This window comes from Astyanax mexicanus, chromosome 5, assembly GCF_023375975.1.
Source record: "Astyanax mexicanus isolate ESR-SI-001 chromosome 5, AstMex3_surface, whole genome shotgun sequence".
NCBI classification, from domain to species: domain Eukaryota; kingdom Metazoa; phylum Chordata; class Actinopteri; order Characiformes; family Acestrorhamphidae; genus Astyanax; species Astyanax mexicanus.
Genome location: NC_064412.1, coordinates 12,414,012 through 12,427,932, shown reverse-complemented (window position 1 = coordinate 12,427,932; position 13,921 = coordinate 12,414,012). Strand labels below are relative to the sequence as shown.

At 34.6% G+C, this 13,921-nt stretch overlaps 2 protein-coding genes across 4 annotated transcripts; one reads left to right on the top strand and one right to left on the bottom strand.

The window, feature by feature from the left end:
• Positions 1-40: 40 nt before the first annotated feature.
• si:ch211-105j21.9 (sialomucin core protein 24-like) lies at positions 41-2,293 on the top strand. Of its 2 annotated transcripts, none has more exons than XM_022675684.2 (4): positions 41-225; positions 912-1,452; positions 1,601-1,762; positions 1,876-2,293. In XM_022675684.2, the coding sequence occupies exons 2-4, from the start codon at positions 936-938 to the stop codon at positions 2,106-2,108; spliced, it is 912 nt and encodes a 303-aa protein (XP_022531405.1). In that variant the 5' UTR covers positions 41-225; positions 912-935; the 3' UTR covers positions 2,109-2,293. The 2 variants fall into 2 exon arrangements, with proteins under 2 accessions (XP_022531405.1, XP_022531404.1); XM_022675683.2 differs by having other exon boundaries at positions 1,598-1,762.
• On the bottom strand, positions 2,154-13,852 carry sycp1 (synaptonemal complex protein 1). Of its 2 annotated transcripts, none has more exons than XM_049479290.1 (35): positions 13,719-13,852; positions 11,123-11,259; positions 10,794-10,878; positions 10,576-10,622; positions 10,310-10,471; positions 10,138-10,205; positions 9,963-10,036; positions 9,818-9,876; positions 9,549-9,615; positions 9,198-9,271; positions 8,898-9,006; positions 8,716-8,810; positions 8,429-8,613; positions 8,071-8,138; positions 7,939-8,000; positions 7,716-7,832; positions 7,310-7,414; positions 5,879-5,982; positions 5,639-5,756; positions 5,478-5,548; positions 5,313-5,394; positions 5,093-5,155; positions 4,946-5,008; positions 4,808-4,870; positions 4,586-4,702; positions 4,336-4,446; positions 4,144-4,236; positions 3,911-3,985; positions 3,762-3,836; positions 3,588-3,659; positions 3,385-3,486; positions 3,223-3,294; positions 3,044-3,151; positions 2,819-2,902; positions 2,154-2,692 (listed from the first exon to the last, which is right to left on the bottom strand). In XM_049479290.1, the coding sequence occupies exons 2-35, from the start codon at positions 11,246-11,248 to the stop codon at positions 2,552-2,554; spliced, it is 3,117 nt and encodes a 1,038-aa protein (XP_049335247.1). In that variant the 5' UTR covers positions 11,249-11,259; positions 13,719-13,852; the 3' UTR covers positions 2,154-2,551. The 2 variants fall into 2 exon arrangements, with proteins under 2 accessions (XP_049335247.1, XP_049335248.1); XM_049479291.1 differs by having other exon boundaries at positions 7,939-7,991.
• Positions 13,853-13,921: the final 69 nt, after the last annotated feature.

Sequence of the window (13,921 nt, the reverse complement as noted above, 5' to 3'; positions counted from 1 at the left end):
ACACAAAGGGTTAAACATACTGTAGCTCACAGCTCCTGTACCATAAAGGAAGTAGCGTAGAGAGGCCCTCCCTCTTACCTGCCCGTGTGACGTAGGGCCAACTGTTAAACACTCCTTTCTTCTGGGAGTGGAAAATGAACAGAGCTCGCTGAATAAGGAAACAATAGCCCTTAGATAAACATTCAGTTCCTGGTTTCGGCATTTAGACGTTCTTCATTCGAGAAGGTGAGTAGAACACTTTACTGTTTTCTACATCTCAGCAAAGGATACAAAGAAAACATAACACTATTTAAATTATAACACTATTTAGATCTTTAGTTTCTGAGACAGAGATTACACCCATATAATTTTTCCATCAGTCTTACAAACATCTCAGGGGTAGTTTCACAGTCAGGAACTGACAGAAAATTAAGCCTAGTATTGGACTATACAGCATATTGAATGGAGATTTTCTATTGAAAGAAAAATTAAGTCTATGAATAGACATAATCCCTGTCCGGGAACCTGATCCTTTATGTTTAGACTGATAGTTAAAAATAACAGGTGAGAGTTTTATCAGTATACATATAGAGATGACACAAGGAGCTTTGTTTAGCCAGACTCTAAATGAGATGGATTTAGTTTCATCTTACTGCTTTATTTTGAACACAACAGCTGGCAGGCACATTTTTTTTGTGAGGAGGGTATCGCCTCTTGAATATTGTTACTCATGTACCAACCATTTATCTTACTGGCATAGACAACAGAACTTTAGTAATATCTGAAAAATATATATATTGCTAATACATGAGAAACTAGATAATAGTTTAAATCATTCAGATAATAATGTAAAAAAGATTTATATTTAAATGATGTCTGAAAACATATGTATGTTTAGTAAATCTATACCTTTCTTGTGTACATTTTTTAAGGGTACAAAGAACATCTGAACAGCCATGGATAAGTTCTATCATCTTATTGTGCTGTGTGGTCTTCTGATTTTACTTTCCTGTGCTCTAACCAACGCTACCACCACTCCCTCAACCTCCACTACAGAGCAAAGTCGGCACACTACAACAGGAATTCTTACAGGCAACATTTCAAACTCTTTACCGAACAATTCAGTTCAAAACATCAGTACTACAACTCCACCCAACAGCTACTCAGAGACCTCAACAAGCTCTAACAGCACAACATCTAACAGCCTGAGCAACTCAACAATTACAAGCCCAACAGTTCAGACCCAGATTACAACAGTGCAAATAAATTCATCCATCACAGACACGACTCCCACAAGTGTTGCAACACAGCCTGCCTCGAAACCTGCAACAACTATAGAGAGCAACACCAGCTTAACAACTCTCAATTCTTCAGCGGTAACAGCGCATGGCAACGAGAGCACATCCGGCACGGCAGCAACAAGGTTAACCACTGAAAAGGCTCCTGGAAACAAAACAAACAATGAACCCACAGGTAAGCGCGAGTTTATATTACTACTTCAACAACTTGTGTATATGAAATTAATGAAAAGTAATGAAAAAATTATTGATATATTATATTTCTATATATATATTTCTATATATTATATTATATATTCTATATATTTTTATTCTACCAGCAGGTGCTAGCCTGAAGCTTCCGGAAAAGTCTATGACAATTTTGTTCAGTGTGATACTTGGTGTCATAGTTCTCTTAGTTCTGGGGCAGATCGTTTACAAAGTCAGCAGGAATAAACACAGAAGTGTCCAGTATTCCCACCGCCCACTCTATAACGAAGACACAGGTAAGAGCAATTTAATATTACTTAGATGAATTTACATAAGCCTGTGTTTGTGCACATATTCATTTTATACTACAAACATTTTTAAAACTAATCTTGCATATGCACTCTTATAGGTGAACACTTTGTGGTGCCAGATGACACACTAGTGATTTCAGGAGGACTCTATGATGGCCCTCAGATCTACAACCCTACTGTGGCTGCACTAAATGATGAAGACCAGCTCACTTTTTCCTACACGCCTACACAGCTGCGCCTAGAGTTCTTGCACGAAGAACAGGGAACAGATCAAGATTATGAAGCTACCAGCTTTGAAACCTTCAAGACATCTGACACAAGCCATAATTAATCAGATTTTGTTACTATGAGAAAAAAAAGACTTTTACTATAAAAATACTCTGCAGGAAACAGTGTTTATTGAGATAAAAACCATAGAATCTGGACTTTTTAGAGTAATGCCAAGTGGTTCAAATGTTTCATTTCAATAAAGGATTAATACAGGAAGCAATAAACATCGAACAGTAACACATTTAATACAGCACTGAAATAACTGTTACTCTAAGTCTCTTTCACGCATGCACAAAATGAAGATTTAAAACGGAAATATATAAAATCTTAGATTGGTATTTAATATTTAATACATTTCTATCTGTATTGCTCTATATATCTAAATATCTGAGAAATCTAACAAACATTTTATCCTTAAACTCATATAACCAGTAAAATGAACAGTGACCTTAGTACCTAACTGATTAAGTTCATGAAGGCTGTACATAGACAGCACAAAAGTGGCTAAGCAAAGATTTTATCAGTTGCTTTTTTCTTTTTCTTTTCTGAAGTTGTAATTGTTGTCCAGCCTGCATCCCGCATTCTCTTCATTGCTGCAAGTTTTAAAGCTGCCCCTGGAGACTTATGAACACCAGAACCTTGCACCTACAATAAGAGGACTTTATCTTACATGAAACTTTAACACAATTCTAACCTAAATCAAAATCAATCTGAGAAGATCTCTTGAATCTTAAACTGTTACTTGTCTATATATTTTCTTATATTCCAAACCTTCTTCAGTAAGCTCAGGCACTCTGCTCCAGGCTCTTTGGCTTGTATAGACATGCTCAATGTTGAAGGCGCTGGAGAGAAACTCTGCCACAGTAAATAGAGGAAAAGCATTTATAAGGTAATGCATTTCCCTATTATATACAGTACAATGTTTAAGACTTGTGAAAAAGAAGTGTAGTTAGGGCCTAACACCAAGTGAATGGAATATTATTTCATATTGTTTACCAGTATATCATTTTGCTCTGAGCCATCAGACTTTGGGTCGAGTGCCAGAGTGTTTTTTCTCCATGGTGCTGAGTTTTCTGTTGATGGTGGTGTGCGTACTCTGAAAGACTGGAGGAGAAGATACATTTACATTTCTCACATATTTGACAGATAAAACATATACATATATATATACATACCTTTATCCGAGGTGTTGCCCCTATTTTTGGTCCCATAGTCCAAGTTGGAGTTTGAAGGAGGTCACCTAATTTCTGTTATAAAGAAAGGGTAATTTACATAAAATTAAAAACAGTTTTATTATATCAGCCACTTTGCACTGCAAATATTGAATAAAAACTTACAAGAGGTGTAGTTAAGGCCTTTTTAGATGCATCTGAAATAGCACAAGCGGGCACCTTATTGGGGGTTTCACAAGACTTCTTTTTGGCTGTTCCCTTAGAAATCTGAAACAAATCACAACAAAGCTTTATTATTTGCACTGCTTTATATTTGTATATTGTAGACTTTGTATATACCAATGCTAAACATAATATAAAAGCAGCACCTTTTGAGCCTTCTCTTTTTCAAGGGATTCAATTTGCTTCTTCAAAGACTGAATTTCTTTTTCCAGATGCTCCTAAAACAGGAAAACAAATTAAATGTGATGCATCTTCATTTCTAGTATAATACATTAACTTGAAACTATCACGTTATATAGCATTCAAAGAAAAACACATACCTCTTTTTCCATAAAACTGCTATTCTGAGAGGTTTGCATCCTGGTCAGTTCTTCCACTTCCTGCCTTATTTTTTCCTGTATGTTAACAATTAAGTTACAGCTATGCATTAAAAAATATTTGTGATGCCAATGAATATGAGACAAGTTACCTTTTCCATTTTGACCTTCTCAAGTTGCTGTTTTAAGTGACCATTTTCAATTTGGAGGTGAGACAGTTCCAGTTCCTGATTAAAAAGCACATTTAAAATACTGATCAGTGATACCTTTCTTTAATTTCATTACTCACAACGACAACGTTTGTATTTTTTTAATTACTTGTGAATAAAGAAGTACTTCTCTGCTTGTAGAGGTAAAATTTTGTGTTAAGTAAAATAAAAATTACCAACGAAATTTTATTAGTATTAACTTCAGCTTCTCGTATTCTCTTCTCATTCAGTTCTGCATCCTTCTCTTCCACCATCTTGTCATATTCATGCTATTAAAAACAAATAAGTTTTTTAATTATATTACTTGTTACTGTTAATTAATGACTGATTTTAATGCTATACATAAAAGATAACTTAAAAAAAATAACTTTGTGTCTCTCCATTAAGGCAACCATATCAGATATCTTCTGCTGGCATTTGATTTCAGTGTCCTCCTTGCTTTTCACAGCATTCACTGCTGATTGTTTGAGGTCCTGAACCTGAAGAAAACAAACTGGGCTTTTTTTAAAGATCATCATGACTACTTGAATTGCTAGGATCTTGAATGTTTTAATGAAAAAAATAAAATAAAATAATAATAGCAGAAATGATGACCCCCAAAAATGCTGCAGACATCACCTCTAGCGAAAGTTGAGCTTCAGAAGCTGATTTGTCTTTAAGCTCAGAACACACTTTTCTAAGCTCTTCATCATGGTGTTTCTTGTGCTTCTTGGACTCTTCTTTCAATTTAGTTAACTACAGTGAGAAGAAAGAATATGATTATGTTAGTATTTAAAAACTGTGTTAAAGCATACAAATGTCAGAATATAAACATATAGATTTCTCTACATTAAGTCTAACCTCATCTTCAAACTGGAAAAGTTTTTCATTATCCAGTGTCATCTGCTTCTTCATGGTTTTATTCTGAAAGAATCAGTACATTTATATTTAACTGGCTTTATGCTGTTCATATTAAAAAAAAAAGTCTTCACCACATACTTCCTTAAGGCTTTCATCCAGTTCCTTGGTTTTGGTTTCCAGTTTTGTTTTCATGTTTGTCATCTTAACAGAATAACAAAAACAAAAGTCAAAAAAGTCATTATTTTAAACATAAAGCTAATGTAAAAAGTCAAACAGAACCTTTACCTTTAGCTCTTGAGCTTTGATCTGTCGTTCCTTTTTCATAAGTTCACTGTGAGTGCTTTTGCTCTGGGTCATTCAGAAACAAATTTAAACATATATTTTTGTATATGTCATAGGTTGATGAATAATTTGTGGCTAAAATCCAATTTAAATTATTCACACAACAAATTGCTAATTTTACCTTCTGTTTCACAAGTAAAATCAATGTATACCAGTAACTTACAGAATCTTTCAACTGCTTTTGAAACGTCTCGATCTCTTGACGCTGCTCCTCAATGTTTGCACCCAGAACCTCTACCTGTGTTCTTTAATATTGTCATAGTAAGACAAACTTAAAATAATCACACATGTACAATATCTACCACAAAACAAAACCCTTTCATCTTACTCTAGTTGTTGTTTTTCCAACTCAAGTCTCTCTACTTCCATTTTCAACTTTTCCTCATTTTCTTTGGTTTCCTGAATACAACATTTTTATCAAACATCAATTTCAACTTGTTAAAATACAAATTAAGATTCCATCTTAGACACAATTCTCAATTCACATACCTTGAGACAGGATTCAAGAACCCTGGTCTCTGTAGAACCTCCATCAACCTGTTCTTGCACAGCATCTTTCTGAAGTTGAAGTTGATTAAACCTCTCGAGCAGATCTTTGTACATCTCCCTGAAGAGAAAAAGCAAATATAAAACTAAACCTGCCCAAACACTAAATAAATGTACAAAGCCAATACATTGTTGTGATAAATAAATTCAGGAAATGCATGTTTCATTATGTTGCCTTCTTACTTTTGTTGATTCAGTTCCTTTTTCAACCTCTGAATATTAGTGGATGATTGTCTTTCATTCTTCAGTGCTTCAGCTAACTTCCCTTCAATATCTTTGAGTTTAATCTGGATGAGACATTACAAAATATAGGGATGTACACAATAACAGCAATACCACAAAAATTGTCATATGCCTGTTCCATTTAATCTGATCAACCTATTATAGGTGTTTTTTTGGATTCACAGTTACTGACTGTAAAGAACAAGTTACTTTATGTACCCCACTTTGCTCTGTCAATGGAAAGTGACCACAATAAAAGCACTGTTGAACAGTAGTGGACCACTGACTGCATGGTGACACTGACATGGTAGTTTGATTATATCAGACACAGCAGCATTGCTGGGGGTTTTACATCCTTTGTGCACTTACTAGCCAACCTTTACGCACCTTCCCTCTATCAGGTACGTGGCGTAAAACACAGGTGCATGTGACTGACTTAAAACCTGACAACAATCAGTCAGTCATGCACTCAGCGTGTTTACACTCCTTTTCGTTAAACACACAGACGGATGCCCTACAGTGCGCAAATCCAGTATTTACCTCAACAATAAACACAATACAAAATAAATTAGCACTGCTGTTCCTGTAAATTATCTGCTGGAACACCTTCACAGCGTCAACGTGCAGGTCAGCAGAGCACACCTGGCTCTTAAAGAAATGGCAAGTGAAACACTGATTGGTTTATTTTCCATTACGCCCAAAATACACCCATGATAAATTAAGAGAATTAGTACATGTCTTTGGCATCTTCCCAATACCAAAGACACACTGATGCCCTAAATCCAGCTGCGTGATGCACAATTGACATCTCATCTATAGCTAAAATAGGCCCATCTGACTTTAGTATTTTTGGAAGTAACACATTCTCTAAGGCCTTAATCAGAAGTCAATTTTTGTCCACAGAACAAATCTGTATATAAAAGAGTGTATAAAACCCCTAGCAAAACACAATGCCCAAAACAAATGAAACACTTCAACACACATTTCAATAGCACTACAACAAGACTATCACACGGCTGTCATAAAATTGGCACATGGCACAGTAACACATAGGCTACAGTCGGCAATAGTACACTTACAAAGTGCACATATATATAGTAACATGTACAAGATTAAATAGCAACTGGGGTGTTCTTTATTAAGCAGTTTTAAATGTCAGTTGAGCGCTTTTAAATAATATCTATTCTTTCCACCTTTCTTTATTGTTTTATTATTTATTTTCTTTTTACATTACAAAAACTACATGTGCTTATTTGAAATATTTATTTACCCATGGAGGCTTTTAAAACAAAACTCACAGTAGTTAAGAAAACATCTGCTCTCTCACCAAAGTAAGAAATAAACAGTTATTAGTTGGAAGGTCTTGCGTCTCATGGATGAAAACAATCTTACCTCTTTCTCAAAGACAAGTTCCTTTATCTGCTTTTGCTCATTTGTAATCTCCTCCAGGGTCACCACCATATTTTTATTTTCAGTAGAAGCAATCTTCAGTTGTTCCTGTAAAGCAAGGGTTATAATATATACATTTGTGAATACATGTAGGTTTTGCTTAACCTGACAATAGTGTGAGTACACTTGTCAAAAACGTTCTAGTAAAAATACAAATCTGTACGCAATTAATTTACACATGCTCTACTTTTAGAATAATTTCAATTTATTTACAGGAATTGCATACATGCTGTATACAAAGTCATTAGCAGGAACAGCATTAGTTCCACATTTAAATTGTATACATTCGTACACATACAGCATATAGCATTTTACAAACATTCATTCTGACTTAGAGGTTTCCTTTTACCTTTAGCTCATTTATTTGGGCCTGTTTGTTTTTGTGTTCTGTGATGAGCTGAAGAATCTTATCTCCATCTGTCTTTATCTTGTCCTCTAAAGATTCAAGGGCGTTTGACTTTGTGTCCTTCCATATGGGTATGAATATGCATAAGTAAGTTACTACGGTTGATAAGTGATATTAAAAGAATTATTAATAAAAACACAAATAATGTAATGTGAAGGCTACATACCAATTCCTGCTTCAGAGTGTGTATTTGGTTGTCTTGCTCCTCTTTTTCTGCTGCTATTTTTCCTGTGATGGCACTCGATTTAAAATCAGGAAGATGGCAGCCAAGCAAAAAGCTAATTATATGTGTACATACCTAGTTCTGTGTCTTTCTTGTCAAGTCCTTCAGATATTAAGCCAAGTTTGGATTCAAGATCTTGGGCTCTGATAAAATTAGCAAAAGAAAATGAGAACAATAAGCATGTTAATTTAAATTTTCATTATGGCTGTACATTATATCTGCCAAATGTAATTCATTTTAGTTTAATCTTGGACAAAGTGCATTATTAATGTTACTGAATAAAATTACTGTATTTTTAATATCACACTACATATAAAAAAATATTGCCTTAAATATTGTCTTAATATTAACTATTCACTGGTGAATTTCTTGTATGATCATTATAAATATTTCAGAGCTAATTGGTGTCATAGAATATCATCTAATCAACTACCTCTGTTTCTCAGATTTCAGTGAGCAATGTAGAGACTCTACTGCCATCTTCATCTCTTCAAGTTTGTGTGTCATTTGTTCTTTGATATTATTCACTTCCAGAAGTTTCGCATCTCTCTCTTGAAGTTTTACTGCATAGTTCTCCTTGGTTTGCTCAAGTAAGTTAGCTAATGCTTTCTGATGCTTCTGTGGAAAAATCAGGAAATGCAGACCTCATTTTAGCAATACAAAAATTATGTAATAAACCCAGAAATTTCAATAAATTATATATATAAAAATTGCATAAACCTCAGTTTCCTGTTGGATTTGGTCTGCCTTGTTCAGTTTTTCTTCAAGTTTATCCTGTTCTTGTTTAGAGTTCTGAAGTAATTCGTGTTGCAGTTCTAAAAGCAAAACAAATGTATAATTTGATTAAAGAATTGCACAAAACAGCATGGAACAAGATTATTATTTTGAATGTGTAATCATACTAGCAGATTTCTGAAGGTCACTGTAGGCCTTCTGGGTCTCTTGGAAACTAAGTAATATCTCTTTAAGGTCACTTTCTTTTTCCCTTAGCTTTTCTGTCAGTATGGAAATCTTAAAAGGCAGACAAGTAAATTACAAGACGAGAATATTAGATTTAAAAAAAACAATATATACTTAAAAACATGATATACATTATATGCAAAAATATTTAGTTGTGAGGTAATTGCTAGAAAATGTTATTTAATGCCAATAATGGCATCTACAGTATGTAGCTGAACTATTCATAAGGAAACATCACATACCTCCTTTTCCTTCATGTGATACTCATTCTCAAATTGCAACTTAAGGTCATCAAACTGCTTAAGGCCTTCTCTAACTGTAATACATGAAAACAGAAATTAACCAGAAGAGTGTCTTAATCTTGCTTCCGATAACCCCTGCATAACTTTAACCATTTCCTTCCCCACCAGACATGATCTACCTCATAAGGAGGTGACTTCAAAATCAGTTGATTAATCATGTGTAGGAAATGGCTTAAACAGTCAAATGAAAATAGTCCTCACGAGCAGGCCAAAGAGATCATGGCCAAAACACTTACATTAGGTTTAAAGAACAGCACTGCATAATAAATCATTTAAGTGCTCATTATTTACCTTTCAGCATTTCTAACTGGTCAGCCTCTGCTTTTAAGCGAAGACTTTCAAATGCAGCGACCATTCTCTGCCGTAGAAAAACATAAGATAAAAAACAAATTACCTAACCAAAGTGTATCACTATGCCCAGCAATATTTTACTGTAAGATTAGACTTAATCTGTAAACTTAAGACAATAAAATCATAAAATATGTTAATATTTAAGATGTTAAGGATAATAATTTTAAACGAAAGAGAACTGACACTGTAAAACTCCAGAAATCTGTTACCTGAATATCTTCGAGATTCTGCATAAAGAGGCCATGGGTTTCCTCCCTCTCAGACTCATCTTATCAAACAGAACACAGTTAAACAATTATAATCACAAATTTTACAACAACATGACTACAATTACATTTTCTAAGCATTACTTACACAGACCCATTTTCTCAGTAGATCTCTCAAATGTGTCTTTTAGAATATTGCACAAATTTCTTGTTGCATTATTCCTTTTAAGGTAAAAACAAACAATCAAGCACAATTACCAACAGACTCTGCAATGTTTAAATGCTAAGGTCTAAGGTGCTAACTTTATATATGCTACACATACTTGTTCCTTAAATCCTCATTTTCATTGAGTCGTTCCTCTAACTTCATACTAAGACTTTCATTTCCGAACTGAAACAAACTCATAAAGAAAACTTTAAATTGAACGAATACAAAATATATACAAATCAGCTTTCTTGCACGAATCACTTTAGGAACAAATATTCTTTAAATACCTGAAGTTCCTGAATGGCTTTCCGCTGTGTCTCAATTGTTCTTCTGTTTTCCTGAAGCTTTCTATCTTTCTGTAAAATCTCAGATTCTGTTTTCAGTTTCCAAGATTTTATTTTTTCTGCCTCTTCAAACAGTTTGGAATACAGTTGGCTGCATCTTAGTGTCTGGCAAATTGTAAACAGACATCAAACATTGCCTCAAGCTTAATTTTCGAACTAAATTATTAGTATAACTTTATTATATTAAAAGCACAAACATGGACACATACTCCCTCTTCTTTCTCCATTGGCATCACAGCAATCTTCTTTGTAACCTCTTCAGAAAAAAAGTCAAAAGATTTTTAGTATTCTAACACTCTACGTAAGGCTGAATAAGTAACATTAAAATGACTAGTCATTCAAATGTTACGGTTTTACCATACCATTACATAACATTACATACATAACATTACTAGCTAAAAGAAAAGCATCTGTACGATGCTCTTACCTGCTCTTTGGGGCTTTGTAGGTAACACCATGTTGGTGTTTGAAAATGGCAAGCTTGCCTCTGTATCAAAACACTTAGTGTAACTCTAAAAGAAAAACAAAGATAAATGGCTACATATCTGGCCTCTACAGCAAACAATTTCAGTTTGTGCTCACGTTTTCTATAATTCGAAAAACGATTCTTAAATCCTGCTCATATTTTCCAAAATTCAAGTGAGTAATTTTTGCAAGTCGTGCATGAGCTGCAAAATCAATGTATTCTTTTTTTTTAATTCCCAGGCCCTCCCGTGCTTTGTAGGATATAAAAATGTTAAACAACAATCTCCATACCTGTATGAGTGGCTTAAAACTACTGTTGTCCTCAAACAACCTGGAATCTTGAGGCTTCACAGCTGATACCTGACCCAAATTGGTCCTTGGAGGTACCAACAGCTTAAAGTTAAATGCCCTCTCCATACTGCAGTTAGCTAAAGAACAAAAGGAAGAGAAACATTTAGTTAGCTATTATATCGCATAAGCTCAACTAGCTATTAGTTGCATGGTGTTAAATTCTCATCACGGCATCCTACATTATTATGGTTCATATTGGGTGCCGCCATCACTGTACTAATATTGACATAATCAGCTGCTATGAGGCAGACTATGTGGAGTCTAAGTATATATGTCTGTCGTTATCAGTACAGGGAGGGCGGCACCCAGAGCTGAAAGCTAGCGTTATGGGATGTAAACTTTTTCTTGTAAACTTTTTAAGTTATTTATGCCTAGACTGTACCATGGAGGTGTGGAGCTACTTTGAGCCTGGATAACGGTGTAAAAAGCAATTTATCAGGGCAAAATATTCCCCGATACGGCCTTGTACAGAGTGCTGCAGAAAAAATACTAAATTACTGTATATCAGAAAGCTGTGGGAGAGCGGTGGTGGGCTTTTCAACGAAGGTAAGTACTTTATATCATGTTTTACTACACCCAAAGTCAATTTTACACTGGATTTCTCCTTTAACCTACACTAATTTATTAATAAATTATTAATTCAGTCAGTTAAATTGTGAAAAGGCACAGGCAAAAGCATAATTTTTATGAATATGACTGTCCTACAGAACAAATTAAGCTACCCTTCAGCATTCTTACAGTATTAAAAAAATCATCATTCCATAGTTCAACTATAGCTATAGCAGCTAATGAGTATCCAAATACCATTAACTTAAAAAAAACAGACATACATCTCTTTTTAATCCCTTTTCTAGATTTTTGTACAACAATTTTGCAGTCAAAAATTCATATTTCGACTTACATATTGAGAAATAAAATTGTACACAGATAGGGAGTAAAATAACTTTTACTCTATAGCTAGTTACATTATTTGTATTATTTTATAGTAATACAAATAATCAAATTTAATTACATGGGATTTCATAAAGAATGTATTAGTATGTTCATAGTAAACAACCTTACTAGCTAGCTAATAATACTATATATATATATATATATATATATATATATATATATATATATATATATATATATATATATATATACCATACTATACGTATGGTTCCTTTTTGTAAGAGGAATAACTAGTAGATACTGCTGTTGTATAGCTAATTTACCTTGAGCCCCACACTTCCACACATATAATATGAAATATAAGAAAGTATAAGTGAACAATAAAGTATAGATTAGGTAAATATGAAAAATTTAAAAATATAAAAAATATAGCCGACATATTTTCTCTGACTTTTGATGGCAAAGATGGCTAGCAATGTTAACTATATAGTTAACCTAACTAAGAAATTTAGCTAGTTAACTTTGTAACTAATTACCAGCTACCTAAAAAAATTAGCGAGCGGTTAGCTAGCTAGCTACGTTTGTAATAACCTTATGTAAATAACTTGCTAGCGTTAGCTCCTTAAAACGCAATTAGTAAGCGGTTAGCTAGCTAAGTGTGTAATGACCTTATCTTGTAAGCTAGCTAGCGTTAGCTCCCTAAAAACTCAGTTAGCAAGCGGCTAGCTAGCTAAGTTTATAATATCCTTATCTAAATAGCTGGCTAGCGTTAGCTCCTTAAAACGCAGTTAGCGAGCGGTTAGCTAGCTAGCTAAGTTTATAAAAACCTTATATAAATAGCTGGCTAGCGTTAGCTCCTTAAAACGCAGTTAGCGAGCGGTTAGCTAGTTAAGTGTGTAATGACCTTATCTAGTAAGCTAGCTAGCGTTAGCTCCCTAAAAACTCAGTTAGCGAGCGGTTAGGTAGCTAGCTAAGTTTATAATAACCTTATCTAAATAGCTGGCTAGCGTTAGCTCCTTAAAACGCAGTTAGCGAGCTAAGTGTGTAATAACCTTATCTAGTAAGCTAGCTAGCGTTAGCTCCCTAAAAACTCAGTTAGCGAGCGGTTAGCTAGCTAGCTAAGTTTATAATAACCTTATCTAAATAGCTGGCTAGCGTTAGCTCCTTAAAACGCAGTTAGCGAGCGGTTAGCTAGCTAGCTAAGTTTATAATAACCTTATCTATTTAGCTGGCTAGCGTTAGCTCCTTAAAACGCAGTTAGCGAGCGGTTAGCTAGCTAAGTGTGTAAGAACCTTATCTAGTAAGCTAGCTAGCGTTAGCTCCCTAAAACTCAGTTAGCGAGCGGCTAGCTAGCTAAGTTTATAATAACCTTATCTATTTAGCTAGCTAGCATTTGCTTCTTAAAACGCAGTTAGCGAGCTAGCTAAATTGGTAATAACCTTATATAGTTAGCTAGCTAGCGTTGGCTCATTAAAAGCGCAGTTAGTGAGCTAGCTAAGCTGGTAAAAACCTTATCTACTTAGCTAGCTAGCGTTAGCTCCTTAAAAACGCAGTAGCGAGCCATTAGCTAGACTAGTGCGTTCGTTAGGTCGTATTTCTGTTTCGTATTTCTGTTTCTAGTGGGCTAGTTTACGTCAGTTACCTTAAAACTCTCTAAAAATGTAAAATAGTCCGAATATCCAGCGTTTTTGTGCATCAGTTTGTGGCCGTCTCCCTGAGGACACCAACGGCTGTATAACGAACTGCAGCTCTGACGCGCGCGGCCGGGATTTTAAATTCAGCGCGAGCTCATTTCAAACCTCACTCAGTAGTGGCAGCACACAGTACACACAGAATACCTTCAGA